Below are 21,371 nucleotides of genomic sequence, written 5' to 3'. Positions count from 1 at the left end.
AAAAAAATAACATATACCAGCAAACTTACTGCCTGAAGATCTATGCAACAACAAAACGCCATCCTTTCCTGTGGATAGCTGAGCCAGCAGTTTGTTTTACTACCTCTTCTTAAAAATAAAAGGGAAAACAAAACATACATACTTGCTTTCCATAGTACATAGCTTCTTACTCAACTTAAACAACAGGCTCCAAGCACATCAAAAATCAAGATTTTAGGTTGCTGGGTTAGAATGACTTAGCATGCAGTCGGGGGGATGGGGTGGGGGGGGGGATCTTTCAGACTGTGGTGTCCATAATCTTCCTTGTTTTAAGAGCTTAATGAAGCTCTTCCTGGGTTTCATTCATGTTGGAAAGAGGAATAGGGAGTTAGAAGAAGAAAGGGAAAAGTTGGTAGATGGAAGACATTTCTCAAACTAGAAGATGCTATTGAACCTTTAGGCAGTTCTGTTACTGGAGCTGGTAGAGACCAAACGCCATTCTGGAAAAACTTGAGCCCAAACTAATGTCAATTAGCCACTACAATAACAACAAAACAAACTACATACAACGTGGGGCGGAGGGGGGGGGTAGTTTGTTTACATCCTCTGCCGACAATTACTACTGCACTCTCCCATCCCACACACAATCTCACTACTCAGCGCTTCTCTCACCCCCTACTGGAGGAAGCAGGGTTTTTTCCGAATTAAAGGGCCGCGGAAGTCCCTATTTCCCTCCAACTGTGTACGTGGGGAACCTATAAGCCTTATAGTAAAGGCGCAAAGTTCAGCTTTGACTCAGAAGAGGATCTGTTTTTCTCTTGAAATCCTCTCTTGCACCCTTTGGGATCCGGTGTCCAAAACGACAGCCAGATGCGTTTTTTCTTGGTCCGAAGAGAAAGGACGGGCCAGACCCAAAAGGAGGGACTTTGGTGGGGGAATGTCAGATTCCAACCCAGGGCTGCGGCCCGGAGGAGATGATGTCACCGCTGCTGCCAAGAGCGGGCTGGGGGTGGAGCGGCGGAGGGGGAGCCCGCGCCGCGCCGGCTGCTGCCAAGGGAGCGTTCCGAGCCCACGTCAGGGGAGGTGTCGTGTCGGGATAAATAGGGTCCCGCAATGGCCGTGGCTGGCTGCGCTTGGAGCTGCCGCGTCCGGGACTGGAGCTGCCAGTGCGGGTTCGCGCCCCGGAGGCCGAGGTCTGGCGCCGCTCGTGCGCTGCGCTCCAGACGGCGGACACCCCCGGCCAGCCCCAGCGCCCCGCGTTGCTGCCCAGGGAGTTTGGGGGTCCTGTACCCTAAAGGACTTCCTCCTCGGAGAAGGGAGAGAGAAAGATCGGGTGGGAGTCGGGGCAGAGAAGCGCCTTTCCGCCTGTCGGGGTCGCGGCGCGGGGCGGCGGTGCCATGCTCCTCTCCGTCCTGGCCACGCTCTGCCTGTGGCTGCGCCTGGCGCTGGGCGTGCGCGGCGCCCCGTGCGAGGCGGTGCGCATCCCCATGTGCCGGCACATGCCCTGGAACATCACGCGGATGCCCAACCACCTGCACCACAGCACGCAGGAGAACGCCGTCCTGGCCATCGAGCAGTACGAGGAGCTGGTGGACGCGAACTGCAGCGCCGTGCTGCGCTTCTTCCTCTGCGCCATGTACGCGCCCATCTGCACCCTGGAGTTCCTGCACGACCCCATCAAGCCCTGCAAGTCGGTGTGCCAGCGCGCGCGCGACGACTGCGAGCCCCTCATGAAGATGTACAACCACAGCTGGCCCGAGAGCCTGGCCTGCGACGACCTGCCCGTCTACGACCGCGGCGTGTGCATCTCGCCCGAGGCCATCGTCACTGACCTCCCGGAGGGTGAGGCCAGGGGAAGGACGGAGGGGGATGCGGACACACCCTTGGCGGTCGCTGCCCCGGGAGAACCCTCTGCCGCACCGACAGCTGCCCGCAGGTGGTCGGTCGGCCCCTCCCCCATCCTACCTCCCAGGGCAGGGCTGGTGACTTAACTTCTAGAAGAGTCTGATTTCTCGGTAGGAATTTCAGAGCGGAAGAACACCCTGTCCCATTAAGGGGGGCGGATTTTGCTTACAAAGGGAGCCATTGGGGTTGGCTTCATTTACAGCAATAACGGGATAGTCATAGCTGCAGCAGTCAAAAGGAATGGAGGTCTTAAGGTGGGCCTGAGCCAGCGTTAAGCACCTTACAAGTATCCTTTAATTTTTTAAAAAAATATTTTGTTTTTGTTTTTGTTAATCCTCACCAGAGGATATTTTTCTATTGTTTTTTTGTTTTGTTTTGTTTTGTTTTGTTTTTTTGAGAGAAAGAGAGAGTAGAAGAGAGAGGGAGAGAGAAACATGGATGTGAGAGAGAGACATCAATTGCTTGCCTCCTGCGCTCCCACGCCCGGACCAGGGCCAGGGATCGAACCTGCAACCGAGGTATGTGCCCTTGACCAGAATCTAACCAAACCGGGGCCCTTCAGTCGGTGGGCCGAGGCTCTATCCACTGAGCCAAGCCGGTTAGAGTTCCTTTCATCTTTAAAGCAATCCCACCAGGATTCTCCACTGAATGTTAGCTCTTGGAAAGGTCTTTCCGAAAAAGCATTTCCAAGCATCCCTCCCTGAAAACGCATTTCCAGGCCTCGCTCCCCACAGCAGTGCACTTGTGAATTTAGTCACCCTGGAAAGTTGGGATGTTTGTCTAATGATCTTTAACCATGAGCCAACATTTGTGGCATCTTAGTTCACTGGATCTCATTTTCCACGCCCTTCCTTTGTCTTGGTCATTTTGCTGTTTTCCTAGGAAGAAGGAGCAGGTTTAAGTCCACTTGTTGAAGTGAAACCTAAGAATATTTTTGCATTCTTCTTACCCCTGACCCAGCTGGCCGCACATTCAAAGAGATAATGGTGTAGTGCCTCAAGTTATGCTTACCCCTCAGAGCACTGACCAAAACAGGAAGGAAGGGAAGTAAAGTGAAGTGCTTACAAAGGGAGGGAAAAAATCCGAAACTCCTCTCTAATTCAGTTTAAGAAAAAGCTATCTTGTCTTACTTAAATTATAGAAATGACAGAGGATTGTACTTGTTTGGGATTATGCAGCTATGGACTGTTTCTGCACTGCAAAATGTAAGGTGGGGATTTGGAAATACTCTGGCTATTTCGTTTAGTATAAGCTGATCAACATTTTGAAATGGGTTTGAAAAGGAATGGCTGTATGTATCAGAAAGTTAAATGGATGTGTGTTCACAGCATTTTGTGCTGGATAAGGCAGTCTCACCTGAAAGTCTTTCCCAAACCCACGGATGTCTATGTGAAAGAAATAGTCCACAATCGCATGCCATTTTTCCTATTTAGTTATTTGTGTGTGCGTGTGTGCGTGTGTGTGTGTGTGTGTGTGTGTGTGTGTGTGTGTGATGCTGCATTAGTTTATGTCTCTAGATGGTTCCTTGCTCCAGCTGGGCAAACTGACCAAAATCACTGACCATACCCGTGTGACCCTGTGTGTGTTTCAGACGCAAAGTGGATAGATATCACACCAGACATGATGGTACAGGAAAGGCCTCTTGACGTCGACTGTAAACGCCTAAGCCCAGGTGAGTTCTTTGTCCTCAAGACTCAGTTTTTTTCTCTCCCAGAATGACTTCTCTGAATCCTTTTCCAACATTTTGTCTCTCTCTTGCCTTCTTTAGACCGGTGCAAGTGCAAAAAAGTGAAGCCAACTCTGGCAACATATCTGAGCAAAAACTACAGTTATGGTAAGTCATCTAATGAGAACATTCACTTTGGGATTTGGCACATTCCAAAGCCAGGTCGGCTGGCCATAAAGTAAAGAAGAGGTTTAATGATTTTTCTAGTTAACTATATGAGTTTCAAACGGCATAATAACAACTATAAAACTTCTTGCTTTTCTGGGTAAATCAAATAAGTACAAAGTAAATTACTCAGATGAAAACAGGGATGTGGCTCAGTTTGCAAGTTTGACATCATGATCCTATTTGACTTGGTGAGAAGTCCTCCCCAGCCAGGACAGCACACTTCACTTGTTCTTTTCATAAGATTTCATTGCTGCAGGGAGGATGGGTGAGTGATCCATGGATTTTATTATCTGAAGCCTGTAGGCCCAATAATTAAGATCTGCTCATGTATCTTATCAGTAGCTATGAATATTTAAACCTTAAAGAAGTCATAGGTGCAACTGGTTTGGTTCAGTGGATAGAGCGTCAGCCTGTGGACTCAAGGGTCCCAGGTTCGATTCCGGTCAAGGGTATGTACCTTGGTTGCGGGCACATCCCCAGTAGGGAGTGTGCAGGAGGCAGCTGATCGATGTTTCTCTCTCATCGATGTTTCTAACTCTCTATCCCTTTCCCTTTCTCTCTGTAAAAAATCAATAAAATATTTTTTTAAAAGAAGTTGTAGGAATATGTTAATGGCAAGACTATTGCTGTAATTATTGGCATAGCTTAAATGCCCTCTTCTCTCTTATTTGAAAACACACACACATCACTTTCTTCAAAGAATAAGTCAATAATACTATTGTGAATGTTTTAAGTCAACTTAATTTTACTATCATCACTTGAAAGTAATTTTAATTAAAAAAATTTTTAACTATCTATTTGGGCTACTTTATGTTTCTTTGGATTTCTTAAATTATTTCTGCTGAAATAACAAAAACTATTTTAGGAAAAACTGTTCATTTTATTTGCTAAGTTTGTTTTTCATATTCAAACTGACATTGTATATCATAAGAATATATTATATACATGCATGAAAGAAAGAAGATAATGGCAACATTAAAGTCTGAAAAAATAACCTTTTTTTTAGGTTGTCAGATTTGAGAATCACATATAGCTAATGTGGGTAATTTAACCAAAAATATACACTTTCTTTTTAAGTATGTTTTTGTTGTTTAAAACCTGTTCTATTTAGATATAATCTTAATATGATCTACTTAGTCTGTCAGCTGAGTTATGCTCTGATGCTATTCTCTGGGTGTCTTGGCCTCGTTGCTACTTTGATGATGAAACCATTTCTATTTCAATCCTTTGGCTTCTTCATAAACCAGCTTTCTCGGATGGACTCCAAAGCAGGTCCATAGTAGGCTGATTACAATTGCATGGCCGGCAGTAATAGCAAGGGACCGAAAGAGCCAGAATTTAAAGCGTGAACAGGCACAGTAACATAAACAACCATCTGTAATAACAGTTCTACCTCTACTCACCTCAGACCTTGCTTTGATAGTGTGGGAAGTTAAAGGATTGAGAACGGTGATCCTCAGAGAATCCTTCCAGTCGAAAATCTTATGACTCTAATGAGTTCCTCTGGAACAGAGGAAGTTCAAGCCTCAGATGGGTAATTGAACCATACAAACTTTAAGGTGGCTTCTGATTCGGAGAGTATGAGTCTCACTTCAGATCATCACAAGGCAGAGTATAAACAAATATTTGCTTATAAGAAATTTTTATTGACTGCATTTCCTGATATGTTTTTGACAAAAACAAACAAACAAAAACCACACGCCTAATTTTATAACTATAGAACTGCAGGGCTGAGAAGGATCTACAGAATTCTCTGATCAAACCCTATCTATATCCCAAAGAGCAGTCACTGACCCAAAGGCAGAACCCAAACTAAGCCTGCTTGTCAATTTACTTTTACATCTTGAGCATGAACTTTTAAGACAATGTTGACAATATGGGAGACCTTATATTTAGCATGTGATTGTGGGCTTTTTGTCTGCATTTGGGCAACTTGGACATGACCATAATTACAGGAGTGATTCTTTAAGAGAGGCTTGGGAGTTGGCATGAATACAGCATCCTATTTTTCTCCAAAGGCTTCAACAACACTTATATCAATTTTTAAATTGCAGTCATTCATGCCAAAATAAAAGCTGTCCAGAGGAGTGGCTGTAATGAAGTAACGACAGTGGTGGATGTGAAAGAGATCTTCAAGTCCTCATCACCCATCCCTCGAACTCAAGTCCCCCTCATTACGAATTCTTCCTGCCAGTGTCCTCACATCCTGCCCCATCAAGATGTTCTCATCATGTGTTATGAGTGGCGCTCACGGTAGGCACAGAGGGGCAGAAGAAACTGCATATGGCTTAAGAAAACATGAGTCTCATTTAGTAGGTAAAAAAAAAAGGTACCAGTCTTTTAAAAAAGCAATTTTAATAGAATCTTCCTTGGGATATTATGTAACTACTAGAGGCCCGGTGCACGAAATTTGTGCAAGAGTAGGTCTTCCTTCCCCCAGCTGCTGGCACCAGCTTCCCTCTGGCACCCGGGACCTGGGCTTCCCTTGCAGCCCTGGCTTCATCCAGAAGGACGTCTGGAAGGACATCTGGTCTAATTAGCATATTCCACTTTTATTATAATAGATAAAGTAATTCTTCACAGAATTAAGGAAAAATAAAAATATAAGTATTTGAATAGGCTCTTTAAAAATCAATGGAATTCATTAAATGATTTCAAAAATGGAAAGGCAGATAAATTACTTTGGGTAAAACCAATTCATTTCAGCTTAGCTGGTGTGGTTCAGTGGTTGAGCATTGACCTATGAACCAGGAGGTCAGGGTTTGATTCCTGGTCTGAGCACATGCCCAAGTTGCAGGCTTGATCCCTACTAGGGGCATGCAGGAGGCAGCCTATTAATGATTCTCTCTTATCATAGACATTTCTATCTTTCTCTTCCTCTCCCTTTCTCTTTGAAATCAATAAAAATACATTTTAAAAAAATAAAATGCTTTAAAAAAACAATTCATTTCAAGTCATTCAAATCAATCTTACTGTGGCAAAAACTGAATGTTTTAAAGTTTCTTTAATAACTTACAGGTCAAGTAAAGATGGCCATTTGAGACTACAGTTCCACACTTTTCCCTTATATGCACTTAGTTTACAATTTTTGGTATAGTATTACACACACGCATACACACACACACACACATTCACTCACTCACTCACTCATATCTCCAGCTAGAAGTGTGTTCCCCAAATCTCTTTCCTTAGCAACGTTTTATGTAATTGTATATTCCTTATAACATAAAAATCAAACACTTCAGCACAGGTTCCAGGATGAGCCCCAAACTTGCTGCAATATACTTCTCCAGCAAAATTATTCATTTTTATATAACAAGTGTTCCCCTTGATTCTCTGTCATTAATGCTTATCTGTTTACTTCTTCTAGATACAGCTCAAGACTCTACTTCTTTAAAAAAATCTTTTGAATTTGACCTCACTTGAAACTTTCTTGTTCTGTACTCTACCAGCACTTGGGCACCCTCCTCAAAAAGCTGTTCTACTTACACTAGTATCGTGCCTCTCTAAAGAAGCTTTTCTTAAAGCTGCTCTACTTATATCTTGCCTCTCTAAAGAAGCTGAATGAGTGAATGCCGAATGAATACGTCTAGGCTTACCTCTTACATGGTGTTTGTATCTGCTACAGTATTCGGTGCAGCTCTGGGGATGTGCCATGTTGCTAGTCATTAAATTCCATTTAGATATACGAATGGGTTATTAATTAATTAGATAAGAGTTTTCATGTCATCTTTCCCAAGTTAGTTTGTAAATTTAATGCAATTCTGATCAAAATCCCAGTAAAAATTTTGTGACAATTGGAATTTATGTGTTCATAAATAATGCTAATGATCATTTGGCAGGGTGAACTAATAAGGGCATGTTATTTTGAAAATAAGAGGGAGGAGCAGAAGTTTTCTTAATGAGACATTCAAATTGGTAGAAGGCTACACTTGTTAAAATCATGTGGTAAAAGAGTAGACATAAAGATAAATAAAGCAGAAGAAACAGATTCTAATGCATAAAAGAAGCATTATTATGTAAGAAATATGGCAAGTCAATAGGAAATAAAAATATTTAGTGAAAGCTGCAATTATTTTTATTTGGAAAAATAGTACATATTTTCACTTCATACTCTAAAGTATATTTCAAATGGATTAAAGAGATACATTTTTAACATTACCCTTATTGTTGAATATTACAGATGTCCCTTCATCTCCCCATTGACTCCCTCCACCCCTCTTCCACTCCCTCACCAGGCCTTCACAGCACTGTTGCCTGTGGCTATGAGTTATGCATATATGCATGTAGGTTCTTTGGTTAATCTCTTTCCTCACCCCCACCCCTTCCCTCTGAGATTCATCAGTCTGTTCCATGCTCCATGTCTCTAGATCTGTTTTGTCCATCAGTTTATTTTGTTCATTAGGTTCCACATATAAGTGAGATCATGTGATACTTGTCTTTCTCTTAACTGGCTTATTTCCCTTAGCATAATACTCTCCAGGTTCCTCCATGCTGTCCCAAAGGGTAAGAGATCCTTCTTTTTTAGAGCTGCATAGTATTCCATTGTGTAAATGTACCCACCCTTTTTATCCACTCATCTACTGATGGACACTTGGGTTGTTTACATATCTTAGCTATTGTAAATAGCGCTGCTATGAACATAGGGATGCATACATTATTTCTGATTAGTGTTTCAGGATTCTTAGGATATATTCCTAGAAGTGGGATCACTGGGTCAAATGACAGTTCCATTTTTATCTTTTTGAGGAAACTCCATACTGTTTTCCATAGTGGCTACACCAGTCTGCATTCCCACCAGCAGTGTATTTTAAAAACTTAAAAAGGATAAAATTAAGTAAATAAATGTATGCTATCTGAATGACAAAATATTTTGTAAACATCATAGTAATGTAAAAAAATTACAAGGAAAAATGTCAGTACACATATTTGACCACATTCTAGCATGTACATAAAAATCACAAATAAAAAGGCAAATAAAAATTGAGAAAATACAACAGGTGTGACAATGAAATAGTAACCTTACTCTCTAAAGAGTTCATATAATATTTCAACATTAAGCCTGAAACATAGATATGTCTGTACCTAAATCTGTAGAGACAAGACCCAGAAAAAATACAAAGAGAAAATAAAACATTTAAGAAATTATCTCCTTAATTCTTCAATCCAAATAAAAAATATATATATATACATATATATATATAGAGAGAGAGAAATAGAATATATTATAGATACTCATAGTAATATTATTAGGTTACTAAAATTATATTTTTGAATTCTAATTATATCATAAAATGCATACAGGGTGGGGCAAAAGTAAGTTTACAGTTGTTCATATGGAAAACAATACAATAATTAATAATTAATTATACAATAATAATAATTAATTATACAATAATAAATACAACTGTAAACCTATTTTTGCCCCACCCTATCCTATATAATAAAAGCCTAATATGCTAAGTGTCCAGTCAGCCGGTCGGCCGTTCAACCAATCAAAGCATAATATGCTAATGATATGCTAAAGCCACTCAACTGCTTGCTATGACATGCACTGACCACCAGGGGACAGACACTCCTACTGGTAGGTTAGCTTGCTGCTGGGATCCGGCTGATCGGGACTGAGCGAGATGGGCCAGACACGCACTGGAGCCCTCCCGCAGTCCCTCCTTCCCACATCCCTCCCCGGCCCCATCGTGCACTGGTGGGATCCCTAGACCTGGACTGTGCCCTCTGGCAATCCGGGACCCCTCGGGGATGTCAGAGAGTCGGTTTCGGCTTGATCCCATAGGCCAGGCCAAAAGACCCCACTGGTGCACAAATGTATGCACCAGGCCTCTAGTATAATATAATGATTAAATGTACTATATGATATAAATATACAGTGTGCTCTAAAATATACATATATGTATATATACACATATATATGTATATGTACAAGGAAGAATGAAAAGATATATCAACAAAATATAAATGGTGGATTGTGAGGTTATTGAAGAACATTTTTTTAAATTTTTTGTATTTTTAAACTTTTTACTTTCATAAACCGAAAATGCTTATTAAGATAAATTACTCTTTTTCAGGATGATGCTTCTTGAAAATTGTTTAGTTGAAAAATGGAGAGACCAGCTTAGTAAAAGATCCATAGTAAGTATAATTAACAATATTAGGAATATGGATTTAAGTGTATGTAAAGAAAATCTGTAGAATTTGGGGATTCTTCCCATTCTTTTGGATAGGTAGCTATGAGTATAGCTATTCTCACTTGGAATTTTTATCATAAATCTCTTTTCAACTTCAGAGACAATTTGGCTGCATCTAATACTGACCTACTGGTTATTTCCAGATTAAATTAATCTTTTTGGTTTCTTTATTGTATTACATGTAATTGCTTTAGCAAACAGTCAGGTACTTGAGCAGAATTTATATCTAGAGGGATTAAAACAGACATATACATGTAGAGGTGTGAATACCTAGTTCTAAAACTCATCCTATCACAGTACAAAGCGTAATCTTTTTCCCTGTACTTAAAGTAATTATTTTGTATTTTGTACTATTCGTGATTTTAGTGGTAATGTCGTAGAAATATTGGTAATTCAATTAGAAGAGTTAGAGTGATTTTTTGCCCAAACGTGTGAAGTCATACTAGAACTAAATAAATAAGATCTTTGGGCCAGGCCAGTGTGGCTCACGGGCTAATGATCGACCTATGAACCAGGAGGTCACAGTTCAATTCCTAGTCAGGGCACATGCCTGGGTTGGGTTATGGGTTCAATCACCAATAGGGGTGGTGCAGGAGGCAACAGATCAATTATTCTCTTTTATCATTGATGTTTCTATCTCTCCTTGCCTCTCTGAAATCAATACAAATATATATTTTTAAAAAAGAAATAAGGTCTATGGTTTGAAATTTTTAAACTATCTCTTCTTCTGAAATATGTTTAGATGTAGTCAGGAGAAATTGTGTTTTAAGGTTCACAAAGGTATTGCAACTGTTTATGATTTCCTTGTTTGCATTAATAAAACACTTGGTTAAGGGGAAAGTTATATTAATACTAACTTATGTAACATAGCCTCCCCTACTCAGTGTATTTTTGACTAAAAGAACAAAACACTACTGTTATATCTGAGCTAAAATCTCATCAGTTGCTCAGGAGTACACCTTAGTGTTACTGGACAGAAAATTCTGGAAGAATTAGTTATCTGGTTCCCAAGACTGCAGTAGATTAGATGCATCAATGTAGAAGGTAAGTCTACCATGAGGACCTGAAGGGGAAAAAAGCTTTCAAGAATCAGCTGTTTGGACCATTTACTTTTGTAACAAACTTTACACTTCAGTAAGAATTTGAAAATATCACCACACAGTAGCAACATACAGTGAAGAGTTTACTATTTTAGAACACCTTAGTAGGTTGTTCATTTCATTGCAGTTCTTGTGCTTAGGAGAATGCCTGCCCTACGGTGGTGCTCAAACTCTTTGCTGAATGAAATATATTCTAAAAAGTTGCGACATGTGTGTTATAATAAAAAGCAACGTCTATTTAAGTGGACTCACTTTTTCATTTTTTTTCTTTATGCAGCTGTTTAAATAAATAGTATTTTTGTTAAAAATAGTAAGTCCTTTTCTATCAAGGAAAATTGACTGTTCAGAATGACACATTTCCCATCAGCTCTGGCTAGCTAACACCGGAGTGGATTACTAGCTGTAGGTGGTACTTCTGTCTTCTATTGGATATAAGAGAATTAAGTGAATCCATAAGTGTGGTGAGAGGCCCCTGATTTCTGGTTGGGCTGGATAAATTTCTGCTTTTAGCCAGGTCTGCCGTTTTTAGAAAGCTTTGCTGTGTAGGAATGTTGCATTAGAGGGCCTTGGGCTCTGGAGTCAGTCCGGTGAACTTGAATCCTGGCTCTGACATCTATCAGCTGTGTGGCCTTCTGCAAATAACCTTGGTGTGCTGGGTCCTGGTCATGACAATGGTGTCCACCCAGAAGGGCTGTTGTGAGTTTCAATGACATGAATGCATGTCCAAGCCGCATCATGAGTCTCTGATACATGATAAGTGCTCAACAATGGAGAGTAGCTATTACAACTATTGTCATGATTAGTATGTAACAACGGTGGGGGGAAATGTCATTAGTTCTGATATTAGTGGAGTAGCATAAAGGGGTGAGATGTACTTGACAGTCATGTTTACCAATTGCCTCCCAGCAGTGGGAAGAGAGGCTGCAGGAACAACAGAGAACCATCCAGGACAAAAAGCGAACAGCCGGGCGCACCAGTCGTAGTAATCCCCCGAAACCAAAGGGAAAGGCCCCTGCGCCCAAGCCAGCCAGCCCCAAGAAGAACATTAAAGCGAGGAGTGCCCCAAAGAGGACAAACTCGAGAAGAGTGTGAGCTGACTGCTTTCCAAAACGGAGACTTCCTCTCAGGATGAGGCCAGGTGTTGCCCAGACAGCCTGTGGAAGGCCACACACCCCTTGTCTTAACAACGAAGATACTCTTCATAGACACATCTTGCAGCATTTTTCTTAATGATATGCTTCAGTTTTTCTTTTCACACCACTACAAGCGTAGTGGTAGGTATGCCCATTGGTATGGAAGGTATGTGAAAGCTGGTCAAAAAATAAAACACATGTTGTGTTCAGAATAAACTGTGTGCATATTCTATGAGAAGTCCAGGTAGGGAAATACACTTTTGTTCTTTCAATTTGATCTACTGTGTGCATTGTAAAATAAATGCCACATTGCAAAAAAAAAAAAAAAAAAAAGCATCTATTTTCTTTTACAATATGTTTTATTTCGGTTTGACTTCTGTTGTTAGAATCTTAGCAATTTAAAAAAATGTGATTGAAAGTAAAAGCAAGAGGAATGGATATTTAAAAGATCTTTATGTTTATTGTTTGTGGAAGAATTTTTGTAATGACGGGATTTTTAAACAATCTAGAAAAGTAGGATATGGAGCATTGTAATGAGTATTTTTGTGTGTGTATTGTTTCCTTTTTTTTTTTTTTTTACAAAGAAGCCTTTCTGCTCTGTGTTTAGCTATAAACTCTAGAAAATAAAATAATAATGATGATGATGAATAAATAAAAAGGAAAGGCAGGCAAACAACCTCTGGGTCCTTGTTTTCTGGTTACCATGCCATGGGGGGGGCGGGGGGCTCTGATTTTACATTCATGCTTCTCATCAGTACCCTTTAAGTGTCACCAGAAACAGAGTTTCTTTCAGCTATTATGACTAAGGTACCAGCTAGTCAACCCCAAACATCTTACCTGTGGGTGTGGTACTTGTCTCACTCCCCAGGACACCCTAGGTTTCCTGAGGCCAACTCTCTCTGCTGGTTGCAGGTGTTTACAATGGCCTTGGGCCTGAGGTGGGAGGGCCAGGATCCAAAACCTCGGGTTGCCAGCCTGCTATGAGACTGCTGCCACACACCAATTGTGCACCTGGACAAGGTCACTTGTCCATCCACTACTCAGGAACGTAAAAGAACAACCTGAAAGCTTAAGAGTTAAATCTCCTCTAAAGGATGTACCATGGTCCCTGGTTTTCAGAAAAGGGATAAGGTACATGTTGCATTCACACAATATAATTAAACAAATTGTTTTATTTCATACCTATAGCCATGGGGACACAGAAGTGAGGTGTGTGGGTAAGCCAGGGGAGAGTGGAAGAATAGGACAGGCACTCATCTTCCCCTGAAAGCTTGACTTTGCCTGCACTGCTACCCCAGGGCAACAGAATTAAAGGAATCCAATAGATTGACCCACAAAAGGGTAGTGTTTTTGCTGTACAAAAGCCAAATCTCATTGGCCCTTAAGGAAGCCAGGTTGGTGTTTAGCATAGCATTCAAACTAAAGAAACCTAGGAAAAGCCATTAAAAGGCATTGCTAGCCTAGTTCACCTTCTTAGCATAGTAGGAATTCTTTGGGGAAGGGGACTTAGAAATGAAACTCCATGGGGGAGGAGATAAAATGCTTATGTAAGACCTTTTTTTTTTTCTTTTCTTTTTTGTTAAGTGCAAAAGAAAGTAAAGAGTTTGGAGATGACTTTACAAATTTAAATACTGCTTACTTTGAATATTTAAATGATGTATTGATTATCACACAAAAATTTAACCAGGCACATTTATCAGTTTGATTAATCGATAAAAGGTTAACAAGGCTGCCATTTGTTTATTATTTTGAAAAAGTTGAAAATGAACATTAGCTCACAATATGACAAATATGGAATTGGCCTTTGTGTGAGAGTCAAAAGTTTATTTTTCTCACCTAAATATTTCCCCACCTAAATACATGTGAGAGGAGGTAAATATAAATACATGGAGAGGAAAGCTGAGGTTCTAGCTCTGAAATGGAAATTATGAGAGTTGGGTTACTTTAATTTAAAAAATAACATATTTTACTATAGGTTTATCAACACATTTTGTAACTGAAGACAACTGGAGGCACTTATTTTAATAATTTTGTTGGTCTTTCAATAATATGGTAAATGTGTGTTTTCTATAAAGCATTCAATAAATACATAAAATAAAATAAAAGTAATTGAATTAAAATCCTACATAATCCCATTCACCACTATTCAGAGGTACTATTAGTATTTTGGTATATAATTTTCCAGGTGTTTCCTATGCATATTATGATTTGGAAAAAAAATAAAACTGGGAGCCTATAATGCATACTGTTTCATAACCTGCCTTCTTCACTCATAGTTCTTATGTCATTAAGCTGATGCCACCTCCTTTACAATGACTGTGGTATATTCCATGGTATGTATCACTCAACAAGTCCTTATGTTATTGGGGACTAGCTAGTTTCTTAACAGAACATACTGAATAGACACACATCTTGATAGCTAGTATCTGTGCCCATCCTTAAGTAGTTTTTGGAGATGTTCATTTAGGTAGCATTGCCAGGCTGAGGAGTATGACCACAGGGAAAGTTCCAGATCATATTATTACATTTCCTCCAGCATGCTTGGACCATAGATGTATCAAAGCGCTGACTTTCCAACTCCTCACTGAGATTGTTTCCTCCTTCCCGTAGTTTTTATAAACTTAGCTGGGAACTGGATGTCATCTATGGTGAAGCTCCTCTCTTCATCTGCGAGCCACTCCCAACCTCCAGGCAGCTGGGAAATGAATGACTGATCACCTTGAAGTGGATATAGAAGATAGATAGATACATGATAGATAGATAGATAGATAGATAGATAGATAGATAGATAGATAGATATAGATAGATAAGATAGAGTTCTCAACTTTGGGGGAAAACCTATGCAACCATCTTAATTTTTTAAATGAATCCAATTTAATATAATTTATCAGCTAGAGAAACCAAAGAATTAGGATTTAACAGAAATGCCAATAGATTTTTTTCTCTTTCCAGCTTTCTTATAAGATATATGAGAACTTAAATAAATAACCTTAGTTTCTTATTTTCCAGTTCTAAACCAATGCAGTCTGACCACCCTTTCGGTTTCTGGCCTTGAATGCTTAGAGGATTGCCCACTGCAAACTCAGAGTAAAATTCTTTTACTTGAGCTAGCTTAAGGGTACTCCTGCTTGGTGGAACCAGTTACTGAATAAAAAATAAATAAAAATTTACCACAAGTCTCTACCTGCTGTTATCACCAATTCAGAAAGAAAAATGGTTATTTGGGAGCATGGAATAAAAAAGTCGAATGGGATGTTAGGTCATCATCTAGCTTGTTGATGTCAGGGCTTGACTGATGTCACACATGTAGCTAGAGAAAGATCTTGGGCCCCAGAGTTACACAACTTCACCTTAGCTGTCCAAAGTGCAGTTGTTTTTCAGTAACATAAAACCGTGCTACTAAGGGAATACTCATCTGTCACGAAAGAAACAAGAGAACAAATTTCTGCTTCAGGTTATAATATGTGCTAATACTGACCATATTTCCTAACAGAAAATACCTTTTGAAAAAAGCATTTTATACTGCGAGATATGTTATACTGACAGACATGCCAAAAATTGTAGTTTATTGTTACCTTTGTGACTTAACTAATAAGCAAGCAGTATTGTGTTCTCAGATCAAGTACCTGGATAGGGATCTGTGTTAACATCAGTACTCCCCTCTCCAACCCCAGGAAATTCTTGACACTATGATGGCAAAGAAACATCCCCCTTTTATTATTCAAACAAAAGAGATAAACAAAAAGAAAAACAAAAGCACCCAAAATATCAAAAGAGCTACCCCAAATGTCAAATTAGCATTTTATATGAATCTTTTCATACGTTCTCCTTGTTTGCATATATGGATTTAATAATGACACAAATATTTTTTCCCTGTAAGAAATGCAATGGAAGCTTCATTTTTCACAGCTGCAAAACATAAATGTATGAGAGTTTGTTTTGCCAATAACTTGTGAGAATAGACTTTTAAATGTGGTTCCCAGGCATGCTAGGGTAGGACACCGTTTTGTGACAATATTTTTTCTACTATTATTGAATTCTCAGGACCAGAAAAAAATGGGGCATGGATAGGTTTTTTGGTATTTTTTCTAATAAACATGTTGCTTTTACAATTAGAAGATACGACAAAAATGAGAGAGATGAATTTAAGCTACACAGACATGAAAACTGTTTCATTGATTATGTATTTGTTAATCTGTGTCATCAGAGCAGCAGACACCCAGAGGGAATTAAAGTAAATGTGAAAGGATTCTAGTAGAGAAAACCCCTGAGAGAGAGAACAGGCAGGAGCTGAACTGGAAAGAGGAAAGGAAGCACTTCAGATTGCCTTGATGTTAAAGACGGTTTGGCAAGGCTACTGGGAGCATCAGGGAGCCCCTCATCTCCTGGGATGGCTCTGCCTCTGTATCCTACTGCTCCGTCACGGACCGGGAGCAGCCCAGGGACAGCCTGGTGTTGATACAAAGGTAGCAATAGATTTCAGACTGTGGTGTCCGGATACTTGGATAATTATGGCCCCTGTGGTGGGAGTCTAGACTCACATCCTCATGGCCATCACAGTATGACAGTGATAAAAATATTGAGATTTTGCCACTACATTTCAGCAAAATCTATAAAGTGGTGGTGCCAGGCAACAAAATGCCTCTGTCGACTTTTGTAATTGTCATCAATACACTATTTGAATCCCTAAACCTCAAAAACTTTTATGTCCCTTATAGTTTATTTCAAATTTATTGAAGAGAAAATGTGTTGAGTATGACTACAGATTTTACATATTTATCCTATCCAAGAAAGGTCTCTTTATACTAGAATGCAAAAACAAAAAAAAACACCACAAACATTTTAGAGGTATGTAATGGCAATAAGAAATGCTATGATGTGTAATTTTGCCTTTACCTGTTCGGATAGCATAAGCCTAATATACCTAGCTGCCATATTTGTAAGAGAACAGTTTTATAATTCAATAATGCTAACATATGTAGCTGCAACATCTCGTTGAGGACCATTTTATAATTAGAAGTTTGGATCACATTAGTGATATACTTTGAGAGGGAAAAAGATCATACTTTATTGACAATAAAATTTAGCTGACAGCAGACTCACAACCAGAGGGCTGAAACCAAATCTCACAAACTTGTAATAACATGAATAATACAGTACAATATAAAGAACTGACATTAAGCAGAACATGGTATTATGAATAAAATTCCATGACGGTACTGAGAAATATCTAAAATGCTGCTGTTGAACCATACGGATGGATTTTTTTCAAGTTCATTAACATGTCTAGTCCTCTAAAAATTTCAAATATTTATTATGTCATTGAAATATTTTAGCAGCTGAATAACATGTGGAAAATTTACTTCATTATTAAAAGCATTTAAATAACTGGCTTGGGAGGTTCGTCCAAAGTAGGCTCCAAGGGTGAACAAGTTCAGGCACAGTTCAGGCAAGCATCCGAGTCAGGAGGTCCTTCCAGGGAAGAGAAAGGGCACCAAGAGAGCCCAAGAGGAGGACCCTCAGATAGAGCAGAGCCCGTTTTAGGAAAAGATTCCATTTTCTACAGAGCATCTGCCTAGGGAACAGGATCCAGGGAGGGGATGTTATTAGGATCAAATCAGGAATGCTTCAGGCGCCCTATCTTGGAAAGACACCAGAGGGGCTTAGTAGGGCTCTCAAAGAAACTGGTTTCAGAGTCAAGGTGCATGTCTAAGCCTGTACTACACAATGGGGACTGTTCTGTATGGTGAACTTCATGAAGACACAGCTCTGCTTGGCTGTTGAGATAGAGGTGCTTCCCTGACAGGCATACCATTGGCCTACCTTCTGAGCCAGTCCTTGTATTGGGAGCCCATCTCCTCACTATCATGTGTTACTCATCATTCTTACAAAACTCATCTCAGAGCTCTCAATGTGTGCCCACCAATACTGCAGTCTCCAATCGCCTCATTGACAGTAGTCCAAAACACATGTGTGGTTTTTCTGCCTGAAGTCCAGCTGAGAATCAAAATCAGCCCCTTTATCTGGAGCCCTGACAATTTCTAGCCTTTTCTAACCTTTCTCCCAGGGCCAAGAAGATATTCCCAGGTATGATTAATCCCAGCCCCCATGTGCCTTCCTCATGCTGTGGTGTCCCACCCACTAAATTCAATACCCTCAAGACCAACATCAACAAAAACTGAAGTGTAATTGACTATATTGTGAAGGAAAACCCTTATTCTGTAAAACTACTGTTTGGAATTCTCTCCTATTCTTTAGACGGCCTCTTATTCTGAAAAAGTAACTTTGCTTTCTAGCCTGCTTGAATAGTGAGGAAGATAACCTTAGCTATTTGACCTTGTAGGCCAGAGACTAGATACACCCAATGCCATGCCAGGTGCATTTTTTAATCGGATAGAACTGTATAGTTTTCAAGGCCGCCGCCAGCAAGCACACAAAGGGCTGGCTCTTCTATAAAAAGGGAAGTTCTGCTTGTAGCCTTGCTTAGATTTGGATTTATTTCCCTAAGCCCGCCGCGGTGAATAAAGTGTAACTCCAAACTCTCAGAGCGCTGTTTGGTTCTGGTCCGGTTTTTCTGTAACAATATCTCTTTGATCATTATTAGATTTCTGACTAGTTACCTCAAGACTAATTCTATAATCTAAAAGAAATAACCTTTCTCAATATCTTGTTTATAAAATCTTTGTACAGACCGTACACATATATAGACAACTGAGTGAAGCCTGCCATCTGCTGGTGAGGTACATTATTAATTTTTAGAGAGCTTATTGTTTTAATGCTTTTGAAGTTCTATCTAGACCATTTAATAACAATGCACCAATTAACACAACTATATTATGGATACCCAAACACTCTCAAGCATGTATACAGTCGATAAAAGGATTTGATTTGAAGGAGAGCAGAATGTGAAGGAAGTGGGAAAGGTGAAGATTTACACGATGCGTATTCCTCTGCATAATCCAAAGAAAGCTGATAATTAATTTACCCTCGTTTTTTAAAAAATGCATTCTGAAGAAAATGCAATTTTAAAAATTTGAGAAACATCCTTACTGATAATTCAAATGTGACTAGATTTTGTACATTTTACAACACAATGTATTTCCAAAATGTTTCATCACCCTATTCAGAAACTCTTTAACAATTAAGCAATAATTCCCAATTTCTCCCTCCCTCCCACATCTACTTCCCTTTAGTATACTTCCTGTCCCTATGAATTTGCCTGTTCTAGGTACCTCGTGCGAAGGGAATCATATAATGTTTGTCCTTTTGTGTCTAGATTATTTCATTTAGCATAATATTTCAAGGTCCATTCATTTTGTAGCATGTATCAATACTTTATTCATTTTTATGGCTAAGTAATAATCCATTGTATTTATATACCATTTTTGTTCATCCATTCTTCTGTTGATGAACACTGGGGTGTTCTCTACCTTTTGGCTATTATGAATAATGCTGCTGTGAACATTGGTGTACATGTTTACATCCCTGTTTTCAACGTTCCTTGTGTCATCCTTCAGGTAGCCTCCAGACAGGTTAGAAAAGAAAAACTCAATAACCCTATTTAATAAAAGCCTAATATGCAAATCAAACAAATGGCAGAATGACCTGTGGAACGACCGGTCACAATGATGCACACTGACCACCAGGGGGCAGACACTCAACGCAGGAGCTGTCCCCAGCCCGCAGGCCCCAGGCCAGCCAAGGCATCCTGATCACCCCGCAGATCAGCCCGATCGCCGGCCAGGCCTAGGGACCCTGCCCCTGCATGAATTTCATGCACTGGGCCTCTAGTTAGTTAATAATATCTGCCCTATTCTCTTTGGCACCAAAGACTGGAGTCCCATGCTGAGAACACAGGCTGTAACCTTCAAGAATGTGATCAATTTGGGGAAGTGATGGGGCAAGTAAAAATGTCACAAAGCTTTCATACCGTTTTTTAGTTGCCCCTTTATTGCTTCAGTACTCATTTGGTTACAGTAAACCTTTGATTATTTTCCAGAGCTCTGATAAAGTTTGTCCTGACAGTTTCTGCTTATGTTTTCAATGTCCCCAAGGAGGGATGGGAGTTTACAGCTGCCTACTCTACCATTTTGCTGATGTCATTTCAATGGAGCCTTCTTAGCTCTGCTACACTGAGGGCCTGACTTATTCCCAACCCAGATGCCGACTTCCCCACATGAGCAAAACAGAACTCATGGCATTTCCTTCTTTTTCTCTTTTGGGTCCCCTGTCTTGGAATGGTTGGAGCATCCCGTCAGTTACTCAAGCCAGGAAGCATTGTCTTTTCCCATTTATTTGATAGAGTGGTGATCAATCGTAAGTCCTGTGGATGCAATGCAGCCTTTTAAGGATTCTCTAATCATTCCACTTATCGCTAACTCACAATTTCTACAGATTGCTGTTATCTTCCACATTGATTACTGCAATGCCTCCTGCCTGGGTGGTTTGTATCTCATTCTCCCTCGCCATCTCCTATATGCATCTGCTCAAAGCACTCCAATTTTTTTTTTTTATCTCCTGCTTTTAGAGTCCTGAGCCCCTTTAGAACAAGGACTGTGTGTACTCAGCCCTGTGGCAGTGTCCAGCATATAGCATGAGCTGAATAAAAGAGTCTTGCGTGTCTGAAACAGTCCCACAAGTCTATCCCTTAGAATGATATGATTTAGTATAGTAGGCATAGTAAAAGCAGCATCAAAATGTCCTTATATGTGTATAAATAGCAAGACATACCTACTTAGAAACTTTTAAAACTAAATTCGCTTTCTTGCTTCATTACTTTCGATTTTGAAAATCGTACCCTTTATTTAAGATCTATTTCATCTCTTACCTTCTCAAGCTCCTACCCATCAAAATACACACCTGTCAGCCAATTCAGCACTGTATTATACACTAATTTGAAGTCTCTGATACTATTCATAATGCTCACCTCATCAAAAGAAGGAAAAAAAAAGGGAGGAATGTGCAAATGTTAGAATAGATCTATACCAGGTTGCTATTAGATGCTATAAACAGAATGTAGTTGCACTAACCTCATCAACACAAATTATTCATCACTGTCATGCTTAATAATGTCCTGTATTATGGTGGTTATGGTTAGATAGTTTTTGTGAGTTTTGTCTCCCCATTACATTTGCATCTCCCTGAACGTATCAACTTT

The 21,371-nt window shown here is 39.9% G+C and overlaps 1 protein-coding gene across 1 annotated transcript; it reads left to right on the top strand.

Annotated features, from left to right (window-relative positions):
- The first annotated feature begins 1,009 nt into the window (after positions 1-1,009).
- SFRP4 (secreted frizzled related protein 4) lies at positions 1,010-12,890 on the top strand. The gene is made up of 6 exons (XM_059655723.1): positions 1,010-1,821; positions 3,476-3,556; positions 3,653-3,718; positions 5,833-6,031; positions 9,862-9,925; positions 11,988-12,890. The coding sequence occupies exons 1-6, from the start codon at positions 1,377-1,379 to the stop codon at positions 12,171-12,173; spliced, it is 1,041 nt and encodes a 346-aa protein (XP_059511706.1). The 5' UTR covers positions 1,010-1,376; the 3' UTR covers positions 12,174-12,890.
- The last annotated feature ends 8,481 nt before the right edge of the window (positions 12,891-21,371 follow it).

Source organism: Myotis daubentonii, chromosome 10 (genome assembly GCF_963259705.1).
Source record: "Myotis daubentonii chromosome 10, mMyoDau2.1, whole genome shotgun sequence".
Classification (NCBI taxonomy): domain Eukaryota; kingdom Metazoa; phylum Chordata; class Mammalia; order Chiroptera; family Vespertilionidae; genus Myotis; species Myotis daubentonii.
Note: the sequence above shows the minus strand (reverse complement) of the source record. Positions and strands in the feature narration are given on the sequence as shown.